Source organism: Anticarsia gemmatalis, chromosome 15 (assembly GCF_050436995.1).
Source record: "Anticarsia gemmatalis isolate Benzon Research Colony breed Stoneville strain chromosome 15, ilAntGemm2 primary, whole genome shotgun sequence".
Lineage (NCBI taxonomy): Eukaryota > Metazoa > Arthropoda > Insecta > Lepidoptera > Erebidae > Anticarsia > Anticarsia gemmatalis.
Window position 1 is genome coordinate 11,622,544 of NC_134759.1, and position 20,258 is coordinate 11,642,801.

Consider the following 20,258-nt stretch of genomic DNA (forward strand, 5'->3'; position numbering starts at 1 on the left):
CTAGTCGCGAGAGTTTAAAAACATTCTACCTTATTCATATTAAATAAATTCTTATAAAACAATTCCATTACTGTCAAGAATAGTTCACATATAACAAGTTATCGTGAGATGATACGTATATATATAAATATAATATACTAGCTGACCCGCGCAACTTCGCTTGCGCCACATTAAAGAGAATGATTTACGTAGACATAATTTTCCCCGTTTTTGTAACATTTTTTAGTGTTAATCTGCTCCTATTAGTCGTAGCGTGATGATATATAGCCTATAGCCTTCCTCGATAAATGGGCTATCTAACACTGAAAGAATTTTTCAAGTCGGACCATTATTTCCTGAGATTAGCGCGTTCAAACAAACAAACAAACGTACAAACTGTTCAGCTTTATAATATTAGTATAGATTAGTATAGATTGTTAGCTATGTGAGACAAGATTTATAATTGCACGGAAAAATCAATAAATAAAACATGCAATTTATTAATGTTGATATAATTATACACTGTGTTATGTCTTGTAAAGGAATAAATATCTATACTAATAAAGTGATAAGATATTTTTAAAGCTTTTACGTTTATATACTACCATTTTTTGTATAAATTTAAATTACTTACATTAATTGACTCATTTTAAAAGCTAAGAAAATGCCGACACTTTATGTCAGTTTTGACTTATTTTAGCCATCAAGCTAAATCGTTAAATAAGTATTCGTACCTAGTTTGAATCTCGATTTTCAGTAAAAAAACACGCGTTGGGCGCCAATCAATCCCTTTCAGCTTTGTAATTTTCAGTGATAAAACCCTATTAAAACTAATTTAAATGGGTATATTCTTATGTAGTCTATCCAAATACTATCTAATAATGTATCCGAATGTCTGTCATCAATGATTCAACGACCTCATACCTCATTGACCGCAGTTACCTAAATTCCATTCATAATGATCATTACATCAATTTGTGTGCTTCATAACTCAAATTGCGATTCTAACATCGTCATGCATATTGCAGTGGCCACGCTTCTTCACTATCTCAATTTTTTTTAGTTATAACTTCACGACTGTTATATCCGAAGGTGTAGACAGGTTAGTAGACAGTGTTTCGCAATTAACAAAATGAAGCTCATGTTTTAGTGGTGTGTTACCAAACTTCGGACTATTATTGGGAATTTTCAAACAAAAAATAGGAAATCCCAAAAGCTGTTTGCCCGACCTGAGGCTAGGGCTTGAACCCTAGACTTTGTGCTCAGCAGTCGTATACACTTCCTACCGACTATAGTGGCAGTCCATCTCTAATTAACCGTGTAAACACAATTCAATAATTTTCTACTCAGTACAAACAATTATGCAATTCACAATTAGTTTCGATAAATGCGCAGTGACTATTCATCGAAACGACTTGACCTGCCGATTGGCTTTGATACAATTACAGAGGGGTTATGCAACTGCCCTGGCGCAGACCCTAATAATGCTTATAATTATGCAACAACGTGTCGAACGCCTTACTCAAATCAATTTGAATACCGTGTAATTGTCCCCTGTGAATTAGTAGGCAGGTCGCATCTTATGTTTGGCTTTGTATTGTTGATTGCAGCAATTTGGGAAAGCATGTACAGCTGTACACGGTACGTTAGCTAATAGTTATTAATTAGTTACATTGGACTTCCGTATGAAGGGATTGAAATCTATTGGTGATTGGACTCGTCAATTGGTATAATTTCCTCTATTTGCTGTTCAATTACAAGTGTTTAAATCAATAGATTGATTACGGCTGGTCACTGTCTAGAATAAACTTGGTAATCATTTAAATTAACGTCAATATTCTGGTTTCCACGCTTGTTAGGTGGAGTCTTTATTAGAGTTATTTATTTTATTTGCAACTAGACCTTCCTTTTCCCATGCCATTTTAATAGACCTTGCCCCACTTGCCTTGGTCTTGATTAATGTTAATTAAGCCTAATCTAATTTGTAAATCACATCATAAAATTAGACACACAAAATTGTATCATAAAATACTTCCTGCAAATATAATAAATGCACATTTTTTTAGGTAGCATGTTTGTGTGTAACTCTCTACGTGAAAGTACTTAGAGGACTTCGATAAAATCTAGCTTTTATAAATAATTGAAGATCTGGAGTAACGCGAGGGATAACTTTTATGCCTGGGGAAATCTTCACTATTTTTTTGTTATATCTTATTTTTCATATTTCATTATATTGTAAGCATATACGAACGTGTTTTCTTTAGAGGTATATCTAGTCTAATAAGGCTTTATCATCACAATCGCGTCAGTAATTATTCAATCAAGTCTCTAATTGTTCTTAATGTGTAAATAGCAAGATCTATATCTTAAAGATATCATATTCCTTCCAGATTGTTGTCCATCAGTCTAACTACACACATACGTAGCTCGTGCGCGTGTGTTGCGCAAGTACACAGCCACAATTCGTCATTTCCTTATTAGTTTTGTGAGTTCTGACGTCTCAGTACTTTCCCTTCGTCTTTAATTCTTTGAAGAATGATACGTCTATTGTAAATATTCAAATTGAATGAAGTTGTGCAGTGCTTTAGATGATGACCCCTTTTGTTTATGTACATAGATACTTTTATCAAAACTTAGTTGTTTAATTCTCTTTTAAACCGTTACCGTCCCGGGCAAAGGGTTTCTTCTCTATTTTAATTAAAGTACGTAAACAGTGTGACAGTGTATTTAGCTGCTTTTAACGGAATTCGTATACATATAAGGTTCTCAATATGCACTGTAATGTTAATTTCCTATGTAGAAATCGATATGTATATGTGGTATATAATGACACCATTAGGTCATCTTATAGCGTATGCAACTTCTGTACAACCTCTTCCAAGTTTTTCTTTTTGACATAATTCACAAATGCACAAGAACTTAAAAGAAAGTTTCCAAAAGCAACACTAGCTGGTCTAGACATCCTTATGCTTAAATTAGTCACTGCAGACTAAGTAGCTCTCGTAGACGTTCATTCAGCTGATACTGTCATTGTGTATGTGAACAATACCGTGTCTTTGAAGTGAAATAGCACAGATCGGCGCACGCGTTCAAGCCGTGACTCACAGTTGTTTAAATATCGGAATGCCTTCGAAAGCAATAAAAGGTTTGAATATATAGTGTGGCTTATTTTTAATAATGTGAATATAAATAATATCTAAAATAAATATGATTAAAAGTAAAAAATAAAATAAAATAGAAGGTTTTAGCGTGATTTGAGATCAGTATATGATATAGGTATTATTTTAGTAGGTTTAAACTACAAAAACCAAATCTCAAGTTCTTTAAAATTTGGCACTAAAATTCGTTATGTCTAATATTTTTGCTATGGTTGCAGATTTAAAAGTCTGATAGTAATGAAAAAAAAACAATTTGAACCATTATTGCACTTTTTCTAAGCCCTTACAAATATCTTCTCTATCACTTAAGTAATCAAAGTACCAGGGAACTAGCGCTTATAGGTAATATTACTTGGACCATTGCACTGAATAAGATTTTCTAGTAGGACGCAATAACACCTTTTCTCATAGCAATCAGACTTCATCAACTGTGTACTATCGCGGGTTCATCAAGTCACTAGCATTAGAACTTAATGCTAAATATCATAACCTAGTTCTCCTATAATATGAAATGACATATGAATATTATCTGATGTAGAAATGTGGGATTACGTTACTAGGAAACAGAATGTAGAAAGTGACACGTTGTTTTAATGAACTATGATTCTGTTCAAATGACTGGTTTAGTTCAAGTTGTAGTTAATAATGAAACTGCTAATCACAAAGTCCCTGGCAAAATACTTTTGTGAATTCTATATATTCGTAGCCCGGAGTTTGGTAACGTGGTAGGTATATATGGTAGTAGGCCTGCACCTTTAATTCTGTAATTGTAAAAGGCCAATCATGGTTGTATTTCATACCTACCTTTGGAAATAACAGATGTGATGTATTTAATAAAAATATTCTGTTCTATTCTTGATACAAAAGTCTGACAAACCTAGAACGTCAATTAACTAAAGTATTAAGCAATTTAGCGTATAAAAATAGAAAAATATTTGAGACATTAAAACTCTTGTCTACAAAATTAAGCGTTTATAAACAAGTCTAGAAATCCGTATCAAATTAAAAAGAAACCTAATTGTTGCTAAAAGGCGTGAAGTAAAAAGAACTAGAGGTTTAAATAAGGCTGTTATTTCAGGCCATTGCACAGTGCAAAGGTTGAAAGACCCCGGTACTGGTAACGTACAATGGATAATTTTATATTGAACAAAAGCCGCAAATATTCTTCATGCATCACTTTCTCTAGCTTTTGTTGTGGTTGCGGTCTGTACCGGGTGGTCGGGGACTATAGACTTTTGACGTTACATATTTATAGAAGACGACAGTTTGTTCATGATTTGAACTGTCGTCTAGTTGATATTATGAATTGGTTTGAAGATAGGTCAAGAGTCAAAGAAATTATATGTTGCTTTTACAATGAATGTGGCTTACCAATGATAGTAAAGTGCCGTCACGAGTAATCACAAATTATTCAGAAATCATAAAATTTATTAAAAAAATAGAAGCTTTAGTATATAAAACTTTGATTTGATCTTTGGACTAATAGATGACTAGGCTATCTGAATATTGGTCGTTCCAATAAATACATAAGACGTATTGCCTGTTAAACATTTTGCTACCTATACTGTGTTACCAGGGGGCGTGTGAATGTGAATGCAACTTTAAGAAAAAACAGAACTTTATTAAGGAGACACTTCAGGGTAACTACAGGGTGAAGTCATAAGAATACCCTACTACCCATTAGTACAATATTGTCATCAAATCATGCACGTTGTGAGTAATCGGGCTTTATCTCATTGCGACAGAATGTAATCAGAGAGGTGTACGCCCACCGATTCAATCATTACTTTGTATTTTGACATTATCGATTATTTATTGGAAATACTCTCATTGGGATTTCGAAAATATTTTGTTGTTGTCAATTTGATAGCGTTGTTATACACTGGACAATAAAGCCTGCACTTTACCCAGCTAGAGAATCTAGGCAATACACTACCGCTTAGTCCAAGAACGAATCTAGCAACACATTTTCTATAAATTAGGATCTAAGTCTCTCTATTACGTGTTTGGATCTATAGTCGAACAATTTAGTAAAAAACCTTGTATTATGCTGGCAGAAGTATACGAAATGCTGAATTTAGACCAATCAGTAATTCGCAAGCTTATGCAGCTGATAGTGGAATGGGTTATATAGCTACTTTAAGTTAGAAATACACAGAAATATTAACTATAACCTAGATAAACCGTGCCTGGCAAAGTGTTGGACTGTAGTAGATTGGAACGTAGGCCTTTCATTTTGAAATTATAAATTATTTTCACCGTACAGGAATTCAAGCCATGCTCCTCCAATGTTGTCTGCTTCGTGTGTACGTAATCGAATTAGAGTAAGAATCCGTAACAGTACAATTCCGTTAATTAAACGAAAGCACACAGGTATTATGCGCAATTAAACACACTGTTATGCATATAGTTATTTCACTTCTATTACTCCAATAACCCTTACATTCATGTAATCTTTACGAAAATGATACTATACAATAAAGAGACAGAGAGAGTCAAAGAAATCACTTTCTGGATTATTTTATACATACAACAGACAATGCACAGCTAAAACTATTGAACGCAGGAAGCTGAAGGTTGGCATGTGTGTTCTTTGTATAGTGTAAGGCAGCACTACAAGAGGATTTTTGTAAATCCTGCTCAGACGGATGTGAAAACTTTTATCTGAAGACTCAAGTCCACGCGGACGAAGTTGCGGGTGGCTGCTAGTTATTTGTATTTATTATAAACATATTTTCACTGCTTCTGTGGCGCGATCATTAGTGTCTTGGGTTCGAATCCTGGTTCGTGGCAAAAAGTCTTTTCTGAGATTTTCTGTTAAGAATTTTTCTGAAGATTACCTGAAGTTAGGAAGGTGAGGTTATAGACCTCCGTGCCTCGGAGGATACGTAAAGTCGTCGGTCCTGCGCATGACACCTCACTGGTTGTCTCGATTATCCGTCCCACCGGCCTATGAGGGTAAAGGAAAAGAGAGTGTGTATTGTGTACACACTAAAAACAAAGTCCTGCAGATGGCCAGTTTGAATTAAACCTACCGCTGTATAACCGGATATGGGCTAGGAGGACATTATTAATGTGAATGACACGATTTGCTAGTCTTTCGTTTTCTGGTCCCTGCACAAACCTTATCGGAATTCATAACACTGTTCAAATCCGTCTCACTTTATCACGATTGCAATTACATACATAATAATCAAATTAACATTAAGAAAGTTATGCGTTTTCGTGTTATACAAGTAAAGGCTTATGTAAGTGTAGTAATGTATGAAACATGTACGTTTCCATCTTGAATGTAATTAACGATCATTATCGTATTACGTTTAGAAAACCTTTGGAAATTAATTGCTGTAATTAGTGAAATAAGCTTATGTTTTATGCGGTTTCTAATTGTTATAAGTGTATTAAATAATACGTTTGCATGAATAACATATGATTTTCTTTGGCGTCTGCCCAATCCCTTATGAGCAGGGTTCATCTTGCCCTAAATTACGTGACGATAACATATTAACTACAATAACATGTTAATTTGCGGTTAATGTAATTTTGTATGATAACCCTTTATTGTCACTTTGCAAGGCATGAGGCTTTTCCTAGAATAAGGGGGGATTAAGTTTTGGCCTATTGGGTACACCGCGCTGGCCAATGGTTAGAAACTTGGCGCCCCTTAAAGAACTCTTTGAAACTACTTCAGATTATACAAGACTAGCTGACCCGCGCAACTTCGCTTGCGTCACCTAAGAGAATGGGTCAAAATTTTCCCCGTTTTTGTAACATTTTTCGTTGCTACTCCGCTCCTCATGACCGTAGCGTGATGTAATATAGCCTATAGCCTTCCTCGATAAATGGGCTATCTAACACTGAAAGAATTTTTCATATCGGACCAGTAGTTCCTGAGATTAGCGCGTTCAAAAAAACAAACAAACAAACAATCAAACAAACTCTTCAGCTTTATTATATTAGTATAGATTTGCACATGTTATTTTCTACAATAATTGGTTTCTAATTCAAATGTAACTTCAAAATCGATTTATTAGGTATGTATATTCATCTGCTTGAAACAAAATGCGAAAAAAATTCTTTCCCCATTAGCATTAAATTCTTAACAATTCGTCTCAATATGACACTGACCTTCATATAAAATATGTAAAATATTTATCATGCACTTGGTTTCTTTAGTAGGGTAACCACGTAGTAAGAAATATCACTTCGTCCTTGTCTTTTGTTTTAAATAGACTGTTTAATAGTAGCTCATTAGTAAACTTCATTATGTGAATATGGCAATGACACTGTTTGTTTTTTGAGTTTTTCGAGTTCCTTAACCAAAGGGTAAAAATGGGACCCTATTACTAACACTTCCCTGTCTGTATGTATGTCTGTCTGCCACTGGCTGTATCTCATGAACCGTGAAAATTATTCCATAGAAATTTTTACTCTTTCTCACTTTAGTCCAATTCATATGCAAGATTCCTTTATCATATAATATGCAAGATTACCTGCGTGCATATGATGCCTAACCCCCGGTTTCTGAGGCACATTTAGCAGTAGTTTATCTATTAAGACACGGGAAAGGGTTTTATGAAGAAAAAAAAAACAAAATTAAAGCGTGAGTGGAGCTGCGCGGGTCACCTAGTAATTACATACCTCTACACAAGTGGACACTAAACCAACTAGTATTTTAAAATACAGAAGAAACGTAAGTCCGAATAGATGTCTTTATTATGGTAATCGTACAAACATAAATATGTACAAAAGAATTTACTTTCGCCTAATTTGTATAGTTCGTAGTTTCAGTAAAAGTGAGAATGATTGTAATGTGAGTGAAACAGAGCGTGGAGACGCCTGGGCCGGCTAATTACTGGACATTGTCGTTTTCTATACACCTATGCTAATGTGCTCGTATTAGAGGTTAAGGTCGATGACCTGGCTAAAGGTAAAGTTTATTTTAACTTTGATGGTTTTTATGAAGTGGTGTGTGTAGTTTGGGAACGGCTTAAGGAATTTGGTGTATTTAAGGGAGAGTTGTTATTGAACTAATTCTAAAATGATAGATTGGTTTGTCTGTCTTTTCTTTTTCTCGAGGTTATTTTCGTAACGTTTTTACGCAAATCGTGTCTTAATCAAATTTGGCTTTTATCGTGAACAATCAAACCATAGATGTAGGTACTATAAGAAAGCGGAGTACGTATACTATTCGTATAACTACTATTAGCGAATTAAACTGCAGTCGAAAATAGTCGCAAATAAAAGGCGATTCAAAACCCATTTCTATTTATTTCTAGGGTAGCAACAAAACTAAATACATTCATAAGGAAATTCTACAATTGACATCACCGTTCATTGTATCGCGTCTATCGTGCAAGCCTCGCGTGATTCATACAGCTTTTTACACAAACACTAGCTGACAACGATGTCTACACAATGTAAAAATATAAACCTTTTTCAATTCCACTAACATTGCCACCGCTCGTTTACATTGCAACTGTAATTGCCCACAAATATGCTTGCAGGCAATTTAGTTTCGAAAAACTAGTTAAAGTATCTTTATGTCTCAATTCAACGGTTAATTACAATACGAAATTAAGAAAAAGGAAGAATATAACATCTAAATAGAACTGGCTAAGTGCGAGTTGGATTTGAAACGAAGGATTCCGTAGCATTAATGATGAAAACGACATAAAAAAATCCGTTTGTTGATTGGTATCCCCCTTAAATATTTATAATAGTCAGTTTTTTTGTCATTGTTGTTAACGGCAACAGAAATACATCATTTGTGAAAATTTCAACTGCCTAACACAGTTCATGGAATACAGCCTGGTGACAAACAGACAGGCAGACATTGAAATGTCAGTAATAGGGTCCCGTTTTCACCTTTTGGTTAAGGAACCCAAAAAAGGCTGTGTCAATAATGATTTTTGTCGAGATATTTTAATAGATGTAGGTTTCATTTAATTCGTAAATTTAGCGTGACTCCTAAGGACTGTGTGCTAAGTCGTTGCGATATTGTGGGCACAAATAAAACGGTTTGTCTGAATTATTTGCGTGTCAATTGTCAAATACGCGTTGAGCTTTTTGTGTCGACTCTGAGGTTTGTGTAAAATCTATTTGGCTTCATTTGAGTTGTGAGTATCTTATTTGCCTGGTTTATTTAGAAATATTATAGTTCAGTATATCAAATATATTTTGTAGCTCTTTTGATATATTATAACTATAAGTAATTTCAGCTATTAAGTGAATATTTATATATATCAATTTATTAGTTAATGGCGTGGCAACTTGATTATTATGTTGGCCAGTTACTTTAATATGCGTCTATACACTGGGGCAACGACCGCAAAAAGGCACGACTATTTAAATGTTTTTATTTTTATTTTGGGGCTTGTAGTCACCTAAAGGATAATTTAGCCCTAGAATCAATTAAAAACAATAATATTATCGCCTAAATACCTACTTTTGACAGGGGTGCTTATAAAATGAACTACTTTAACATAAAAATAAAATTTAACTGCATTTATCAAAATAACTAAACATTCACAAAGAAAACAAAAAAAATCGTTGCAACCTCCATCATTTTCCATTCATAATCCCAAAATAAAAAAGTCCTCAAAATTCGTATTATTGACAGTGAGAATACATTCTCCATTATTAATGGTGTTACTTATAACGAGATGTCGCCGTAACTAGGTTTTTATGTGTAATTCACTGCACTACACCGTTATCTTACGTGTGCATGACTGTTAAATTATACTCTTTATATACTTGAGTATCATTTCGTAGATTTGATTTTGTCATTTTTTACTCGACTCTACAAGTAGTTGCTGTACACGCGTGAAAAGATTTCTCGGGATGTAAAATATCAAATGCACAAATTTTATCATTTTGTCCTATATTATAAACCAACTTCGTTCAAGAGGAGACCCAAGACAAAAAAGTCTATTTAGGAAGAGTAATAAACATTCTTTTATTTTTGCAAGCTTTCGCAGTCATAATAATATTCATGTGTAATTAAGGGGTGAATGTTTTTTTTGTAGTTGACATAACAGCTTTTTCAGACATTTTTTTCGGTTCTGAAGGTTAAATAAAAAAAAATACTTTGTGTAGAAAACGTTTAACTCCTGAATCAAATTGGTATATTTTATTTTGATAGATCCCAATGTATTATTGCTAACTGTTAAGTGTTTTGGTTTTTGTAGAACCGATTAGTAGTTTAGAGTTGTTGTTTTTAAAAGAACAAGAAAAATATCGACCATAACCGGTTAGAACTGTGAAATACCCAAATTGATTTAACTACAAAATTGTGTTAGGGTTCAACAGTTATGTTTCAATACAGTGAAATTTTTATATGTTACATTTAAATTAATGAATACCTAGAATGTATACATACAGTACGTATGTACTCCCACGTATATTTTGGAAGAAGAACCTAATGCGCAAAAATGATTCTCGTTGTTAAAGATCAACTTATCTTAATGAGTAACTTATATCTTACTTGAGAGTTTATTTCATCATATTCAATGAAACAATATTTCATTAACCACCTTATATATAGCTACGGCTTAACTATCAATCACTTATTGTTAGTAAATAACCCAAAAGTGACCCATAAGTGACCGCAGCAAAAACAATAATTACTTGGCAAAATAACATCAAATTGAAGCAAGTATAAAAAAAAATCACAGACGTTCTTTTAAGCAACGATCAAAACAATCAGCCCGTAGTGTAATGATGTTAATGTCATTAGCGTCACAGTAGGAGCAGTGCTCGGTTTCAGTGTTCAGTTAACTAGTGGTAGATCGTTGGAACATTTCTAAGTCCTTGAGGGAACTGTTGCAAGCGTACTGTACATTGTATAAGCAGAATATAATCAAATTAAAGCAAGTATCAAATCAAGAAAAAATAACAAACGTTTCTTTAAGCAACGATCAAAACAATCAGCCCGCAGTATAATGATGTAAATGTCATTAGTGTCATAGTAGGAGCAGCACTCAGCGTTCAGTTAACTGGTGGTAGATCGTTGGAAGATTTCTAAGTCCTTGAGGGAACTGTTGCAAGCGTTGTACTGTACATTGTATAAGCAGAATATAATCAAATTAAAGCAAGTATCAAATAAAAAAAAATAACAAACGTTTCTTAAGGAAAGGATCAAAACAATCAGCCCGTAGTATAATGATGTAAATGTCATTAGTGTCACAGTAGGAGCAGTGCTCAGCGTTCAGTAACTAGTGGTAGATCGTTGGAACATTTCTAAGTCCTTGAGGGAACTGTTGCAAGCGTTGTACTGTACATTGTATAAGCAGAATATAATCAAATTAAAGCAAGTATCAAATTAAAAAAAAATCACAAACGTTTTTTTAGGCAACGATCAAAACAATCAGTCCGTAGTATAATGATGTAAATGTCATTAGTGTCACAGTAGGAGCAGCGCTCAGCATTCAGTAACTAGTGGTAGATCGTTGGAAGATTTCTAAGTCCTTGAGGGAACTGTTGCAAGCGTTGTACTGTACATTGTATAAGCAGAATATAATCAAATTAAAGCAAGTATCAAATTAAGAAAAAATCATAAACGTTTTCTTGGGCAACGATCAAAACAATCAGCCCGCAGTATAATGATGTAAATGTCATTAGTGTCACAGTAGGAGCAGCACTCAGTACTCAGTGCTCAGTTAACTAGTGGTAGATCGTTGGAAGATTTCTAAGTCCTTGAGGGAACTGTTGCAAGCGTACTGTACATTGTATAAGCAGTTGAAAAAGGGCATGTGTACCGTGGAGTACGATGGTTAAATAGTGTTTGTACTAGTGAAGGGAAAAGTGGAAAAAATTGTATTAGTTTTTTTTTGTATTCATCTGATAACTCAATACACTAAATTCGGAAGGAGGACCTTGCCTAATAGTAGGATAATATTTAGTAGTAAAAATTCTCAGATTTTTAAAAAATCTAGCGTTGAAGTGTTATTCTGAGATCGTCTTTTGTTTATCTGTTCTATTTCTAAGCTTAATAGACTCATGTTTTAAAACTGCTGACAAGTACTTTAGAATTTATACTATTAACTAGTTGATATAGCAAACTTTGTGCTAACCGTCGACTCTGGTTTTTTTATTGTTTGCAATTTTTTTCTCCCTAAGAACTATCCTCAAGTTCTTCAAGGAATAGGTTTAGTTTTAAATATGAGAAAGAATACTATATAATTACAAGGGCTCAGAACGGTAGATGAATTGGGACAAATATTTCAAAACTTTGAGCCTTGAGACTAATATTAGTATAATCTATGACTAGGCTCATAAAATAATGTTCAATTATGTCACATATGTAAATAGTTCCAGTAAACATGGTGTGAATAACATCGACTAGACTGATAAAAGTGAAACAAGTTGTGAATAACAAATGTACAAGAGATTCGTGGAAGGTGTTTTTTGTGTGAGTGTACGGCTTTAGTTAAGATTCGAGGCGGGCGACGCCGACGCTTGCTTTATGCTCGTGTACTTACGTTTAGTAGGGATGTGAAGGATTTGTCGATAATACTGTTTAGGATTAGGGAGTGTTAAGCATTTTAGGATCGTCAGTCAGCAAGGCAATACATGCCCAAATATGTGTAGTTGATTTGTTGTATAACTACTTATTAAAAAATTTCAGCTGCTTGCCAAGTTACCAAACCTAATTTTCTTTCTTTTCGTCTCGTCTCTTGATAATTTGATTTGTGTTGATAAAGATACTACCAGAAAAAAAACGAGTTCTATTTTACCCAAATACAAAGTTACAAGCTTAACTACCAGTGTTATCATGAATGCTTGTACAGTCGAACCAAAAAATTAATTAAAGTGAATACAATATTGTAAAGTGATTAAATTCACTCAAATTACATATATTTTTACTATCACTTTAAGATTGCAGTTTTAAACATCGATATCGAAACTATCGAGCGTGTCTCCTCACTAAAGAACGATCAATCGGTGCTCAGGCGCATTCTGTCACGATCTTCGTGCTTTGAGCTACCACCTACGATTACACGATTACATCGAATATTTCACCATACATGACTGATTATGTTCCATGAAACAACTTTATAACAAAACAAAAACAGCAATGAAAGTAAAAATTACAAATAAACATGTAACTTTTTTGTAGCTTATCGTGTTTTACAGAAGTGATTTTAAATAAATATTTTAGAAGCAATTTAATATCAATAAAAATCTTTTGTTTTCTTCTATCTTTTAGGTAATTGCGTATGAGGAAAAGAGGCAGCATTATCGGTTAAAACGTTTAAGTCATTAAGGTCCCAGGTTCGTTCCTCGTTGAGTAATAATTGTTTATTTACAATAGCTCTTTGTGATGTAATGTAGACGTATATTGCGTTGACCGTATTTGGCGCACTTTTATGCGTTTGGTTTTCTATTTAGACATGTTTTGACCTAGATTAATGGTTGTATTATCAATGAGTTTTGGTAGTCAGTAGTAAGTGGTGCTTGATTGGTTAGGTCAAGGAAGTGATCTTTATTTTGTGTAGGTCAGGTATTAGAATATCTTATGGAAAAACTACCGTACGTACTACGAAATTTCTGATTCGATTTTAAGGCTCACAGTAGGTACTAAGGCTTTTGGATGGTTCCGATATCTGTTAAAACGTTCTTTAATAAAAGCCCGTAAATTGATAACGTTCACTGTATATGGCAATGGGCTCGCCCCCTTACAAACAATTTCTACAATAATTATTCATAGCAAAATAGGTGAGTTTTGCCATATTTAAAGTTGGATAAACAAAGCTCTATCTACCAGTAAATGAAAACAAAATAATATGACTTAACATTAAATGTTGGATTAACAAAAGAAAATCCGAAGCAAGGAAAATTAAGACCAAATATGCCACAATATTTCGTTGTCAGATCAAACTCCACGTATTCAATGTCTAAGATATTCATTAGAAAGTACATTACAGTGAGTGCAGCCTCAATCAGTCTAAATCTAGGACGTCTAACTAATCTAGACTGCCCAGCGGTGTGTGTACTGAATGTACTTCAATGGCTGTGACCGCTTTTGTACAGAGAATAGAATGGTTAGCATTTCCCGGTTTGTTGGAATGAAATTGTGCTTGAAAGGGGTTTTAAATATTTGCGTAATTAGGAAGTAATATAGATTCTTCGCAGTGAATATAATCGTAGTGAAGTACAAACTAAATTTGTGTAATTTGGTATGACGATTGGTAAGGGATCTTGTCTCTTAGTTTGGTTAGTAATGTGGTGATGACGATGATTATATTATCAAACAAAACGAGCTGTTTAAATAAGTCGGGGCAGACGCTGCATTATTTCTTTAGATTTTCTTTATAACTATGCTACTGTTATTGTGGTATTCGCCTACTTCTTTTCTAACCCCATCTCATGAGGAATGTTAAATCTAAAGAACTTAAAATATTACTTACTGTTTGTATAATAATCTAGTCTTTGTTTCACTAATTCATTTTCATAATACGAACTTGAACTATCTTTGCAATAATGATTAGATTTGCGTTCAAATTTTACGCGTTAATCGCTTCAACTGTTAAATGTGCAATAGTGCAATTAATTTTTTCGCTTAACTCGACACCTGACCTGTAATTTATTTCAGATTGTTTTAATAAAATTGCATTTTAAACAAAAACTAGGTAATATTTTTAGTTAATTTGAATTTGATTAGGTTCGCAGATTTCACTAATGTTTTTGTCTAGATTGTCGTAATTAGGAATAATTAAAATTTGTTTATGACAAAAAATATGACGAACTGCGTCGAAACCCGAATAATATCTTATTAAAGTTATTTGTGTTGAAGTAATTTTGTTGTGCGATATCCGTTCGGTTTCTGTGGATGCCTTTGCTCTTAGTTTGAAAAAAATGAGTAAAAGCTTTTTAAGGTAGTACACGCATAGATTTTAAGATCACACAATCAATAGATTTAAAATAAACCTAGCCTTGATATAGCTATCCACTCGACACGATACAAAGGTTAAATTAACAAAACATACACATATGCTATGTAGTAGAGAAATATCTACATTAATATCTGAGCTAATTGATCTAAATCAGCATCCTTATAATCCTTAAGTCAAATAAGTAACCAGTTTATCCTACTAGTATATAATTAAAAGCGAAAGTTTGTGAGTATGATGTTTGTTACTCTTTCACGCAATTACTACTAAATCGATTGCGAATAGATTTGGTATGTACCTAGGTGGCTGAAGACCCAGAATACATAAGATTTTTATCCCTGAGTTCCCAAGGGATCTGGATTTACATGGGAAGGGTTTCCACGCGGTCGAAGTCGCGGGCGGCTTCTAGTATTACCATGTAATTCGGAGCTATTTAAACCTTCATAAATAAACAAGAAGCTATTACACTACATATAAGGCAGTTATCTTGAGAGCAATTGTCCCAGCCTTGCTGCAACAATTACATTTGTGAAGTGTACCTTACGCCGTGAGCTCGTGACCTACTTACATAATTATCACTGGTCGTAATGACCAGGAGGTCTGATTCATTCGCTAATATGACTGCTTTCAAAGTAAGGTGATGGATTTTGAGCTAAAACTCAGTTGACGTCAAGAAATCGTTTGACAATTCCATGCTAAACAAATTGCGCGGTCGGTAGTGTATACGACTGTCGCGCAAAAGGTCTCGGCTTCGAATCCCGGGTCGGGTCAAAAAATAGTAGTGGCCAGGACGACATTATTACTAGCAAAGTTTTTGCTAAACACGTCATCAGATTTCCCGGGGTAAAATTCTATTTGTTAGTTCAGGTTATATACTACACAAGATTTCATCCTTTTTCGTTTTGTAGTTTAGGCGTGATTGAGGCGTTAGAACTTTTTTATCAAATAATGGGAGAATTACTTTGAAGCTGAACTTGCGGTCCAATAAATCAGCGATGAATTCTTGAGATTTTGCGTTTAAATTATACTTTACTAAGTTAAAAGCAAAATACGTGAGTCAAAGAGAGTGATTAAATTTTCCATGAAAAAAAAACGAATTTAGCGAGATATTAGTGCTTAAAAAAGTAGGGTAAACAAAATATAGTTCAGTAGGTTAACCTTAATAATGGCCCTAAATGATGATTTCGCTGCCATCATTACTGCATTATTTGCTTTCATCATAGATGGATTAGGTGATAAGAAACACCAAGTTCTGAAAGAAAAGTGCCAACGTAATTTGGAAATAAAATGGGTTGAAGTAATTTTACCTGGTACACATAATAATTTTGTACCAGTACGTTTTGCAGATAACTTTTATTGTAGTAGGTATCATGATTAGTACTATAAACTTGATCAGCGCCTCTAGTGTGTTTTACAGGAACTAAATTTTAAATGTCAAACTCCTATCAGACCTTTAAGATAGCTTTAAAATGCTAAGAGACTGTTATGATAATTACTTGCCATTTTAGACCTAGAAGAATCCACATTTACCATAGAAATACCAATAACTTTCTCTACAACTTACTGAACAGCGAAAGCATAGAACAACCATTGAAAGGGTCTAATCAAATTAGTACCATACAGTTAACCTTGACATCATCGTTTACTTACCATTTCTACTGTTTTACTCAGAGATATAGATACCTGCGTAGGTACTGTCATTGAGAAAAAAAATATGCAGTGTCGATCCCACTTAACGTAAGGAAGACGACTATTAGTTATCTCGCCTTTAGTTACTCAAAAAGTTCAGTCATCATTTGACACGCTATTCTTAACCAGGAAACTGGAGTAGAATGGACTGGATTTTACTATAACTAAAGGAAAAGACAAAACGACCACGTTTTAACTAAAAATGCGACGACAAGGCAAGGCAAAGCCGCGGGCAGGAAGCTAGTTCCCGTCCGCGGCTTTGCCCGCATGAAATTTCATAAAATCCTCTCTTATCCTCTACACTTCCTAAGTAACCTTTATACCAGTTTTCTACGCTAAGTAGTTTCGGCTGTGCGTTGTCAATCGGTCACTCAATAACAGTAGAATTTTATTTTTATAAAAGTTTGAATTTCTTTCTTGTATTTAAATATACATATTTATTCAAACAAATACTTGTTCATAATCCCCGTCAGACAATAGCTGTTTCTATGGGAAGCAGATGATATAACTCGTGTAATATGGTGTAACGTGTCATCGACATACATGCCTAGTGACGGGGAAAATTGTTCTCATTCCACCATTGTTGTGTTATACTGTCTTATGTCATTGAAGGCATTGCTGGCTGTTGATGGGAAATGACGATTGATTTCTATAAGTAATCGATCTGTAGTAACTTAGCTATCTATGAATGTATGGTTAAAGGTTTTGTTCTACTTCCAAAAGGTGTTTTTTGGTTGCGCGTGAGAAGAATAGTCTATAAGAATGTTATAGGAGAACAAAATATTCACAAAGATAGAAATATTTATTGAAATTTGGGTACATCTAAATTATCAAAATCGAACACAACTTATTGAAATGGAGGTTTTTTAGACTTCAGTTTTGTTTTTAGGTTTTTTGAAAACCAATACTAGCTATTATGTATTTAGCTTTCTTAATCTATTATCATACTATTACTTTGTATACTATATTCTTAGTAAATATTTTTAGATTTTAACCTATTATTTTTCTTATTTTCAGGGTGTACAATGACAGGAGCGAGATGAAGTAGAAGTTCACTACAGTATTCATACGACAAAATGTTATAAAAATGGAATCTCCAGTCAGAATATGTTTAGGTAAGTTCAATAATAAAGCTATCGGTATAACATTTAAAATAATTTATTACTTAGAAGTTATAAGTCAGACTTAAATTATTTATCATCAAACCATCTAGATCTATGATCTCGTCCAAATATACAAAAAAAAAAACGATTTGTTAAAACGTTACAAAATGTAGTTGATTATTTTTTAATATGATATTTAAAAAAGTATCAGTAATAATACAGCATAATAGTGTAAACAAGTGCTAAAAGATGCGTATATCATTTTCAGGTGCAGCATTAGTAGTAAATTTACTACTGTTGAGCGGCACAACAGTTAACGGCAACGCCATACCTCGCGACACGACAGCGACCACAGTCAGAGATGAACGCGCGCCGCGGTATGGACGAGCCAACGACACCTGGCCCACCAGGACCCGAGCCAAGACCCCCGACGTCTCCCTCAATGAACTCAACTCCAAAATAAAACCCAAAGTATCAACCTCCGAAGAAAACGCTAAATACAAAGACAGAGGAAGAGGGAATGTCAAATTCCACTCCCAAATCAAAACGAGCACGGAAAGACCTCGTCGGCGAGTCAAGTCTACAGAGACGCCGAGTTTAATTATAGTTACTCCCACTCCAGAAGTTAAGAAGCCAGCTGAAATTGTTGATAGTATGCGGGCTTATAAGAAAACTAAAATGCCAAACCTTGCCAGCAGCACAACACCTATGACAAGTATAAAAGAAGAAGAAAGTGAAGAAGAATACGACGAGGATGAAGACGAAGATGAGATGGACTCTTCTGAGAAATCAACCACTAGTTTCGACAATTTCTTTTCAATACCTGGCTTTGGAGATTTCACCCACGATTCGGACTTCGGTAGTTCTAACAAAAAAGATAAACATGAATTTGATAGTCCGTTCTTCGGCGGGTTCTCGAGTTTATTCCCTGGAAAGTCTACCTACGGTTACGTCGAACCTAGCCATGGGTCTTTCAGATCGGAATATTTTAACTACGACAGTGAACTGACTACGCCAAAAAATGATTTATTTGACAAGAAGTTCCGTCAAGTTTCCTCAAGTATTATTAAACACTTAGACACTATAAAATCTAAAACCCCACCTGTGAACGGAACGAATGTTCAGAAAATCATCAAACAAAACGTTGGCTTAGAGAAGCTAGGCAATAATACACCAGGTAACAAATCATCAGTATTCATTAAAAATACCAAAGAAATTCGTCTGTTAGACAACGATGGTGCTGGCAGCGCTAACAAAGAGTTATCTGATGTTCATGGTACAAGTATTTATTATGAGATGTCTGTGCTGTCTACCGAGACCTATGCTATTAATAACTCAGACGATGACTGTGATAACGAAGCTTTAGCTGCGGGACCGACGCCGAGTACTTCAGTGGAGGAAGAACAGGCATCTGTAAATGCTGCGCAGAAAACTCTGCCTGATCCTACGGTACAATCTCTTCCTGTAGCCACACAACAATCTCAGACAGTAGCTACTAAAGCACCAGTGCCTACTCCGACGCAGCCATCACTTCCAGTAGCTACCAGACCGGCACTCCCTGACCCCAGTCCAGAGACTTTATCTACAGTGTCTTCAAGCTACTTGCCTGTATCAAGCATCCTACCAATATTTAATACAATTAACCCAATAGCTGTATCAACACAAAATTCAGTATCATCTACAGAAAAGGCCAAGATATATTCTAGCAATTTTATCAGGAACAGAAGCTATTCCAAACGTTTGAATCTAAATAACAACAAAGATTCTCCGAACAGTGTGACGTCCAAGCCTGTGATTATATCATCAAGTTTGAGTCCGCGGCGGCCGACACATAAGTTCCACCACACCACGCCGAAGACTACGCCGGTGTGGTTGATGCCGCGACGAAACATTACAAGGATACGACCAACATTTTCATCACCTATTTATACCGAACATTTTAGCATAAAAGAGAAGACCACTACTAGACCACGACTATCAAGTCCATTCTTTACAAGGCCGGTTAAGACTGTTCTGACTACAGTGTCTTCAGACATAGATCCTGTCTTACAAGGTGATATAGGTGGACCGAAAAAAGTAGTACAATCTCAATCAATAAATAACAATGCGGTTCAAAGTTTGTCAAAGCGTGGGTCGACGAAGTTCGGGGTGGCTACGGCCTCGACAGAGATGGACGGTGATAGTGAGATGCCGCCGACTGCGTGGGCTCTGGCCAGTTTGCGTGTACCTCTTCCTTCGCCAGACACTGTGGTCAATGCGACTGGATCAGCTCAGAAGAGCATTGATGAAAACGAGCTACAGAGTGTCGGGGAAGTTTTAGGTGAGTTATCTGCGATATTTTCCAGAGTTTACAATATCCAAGATTACAATCGGAATTAAGATATAGTCATAACTTATTTGTCTTGATCGAAACATTATCATATATTATACTTTGC

At 34.7% G+C, this 20,258-nt stretch overlaps 1 protein-coding gene across 1 annotated transcript in view; it reads left to right on the top strand.

Annotated features, from left to right (window-relative positions):
- Positions 1-20,258, top strand: part of LOC142979011 (uncharacterized) — a 75,315-nt gene that overhangs the window by 41,673 nt on the left and 13,384 nt on the right. The window contains exons 3-4 of the mRNA XM_076123739.1: positions 17,738-17,835; positions 18,092-20,143. Coding sequence (XP_075979854.1) covers positions 17,808-17,835; positions 18,092-20,143 — 2,080 coding nt within the window. The 5' untranslated portion in view covers positions 17,738-17,807. The remainder of the gene's footprint in view (positions 1-17,737; positions 17,836-18,091; positions 20,144-20,258) is intronic.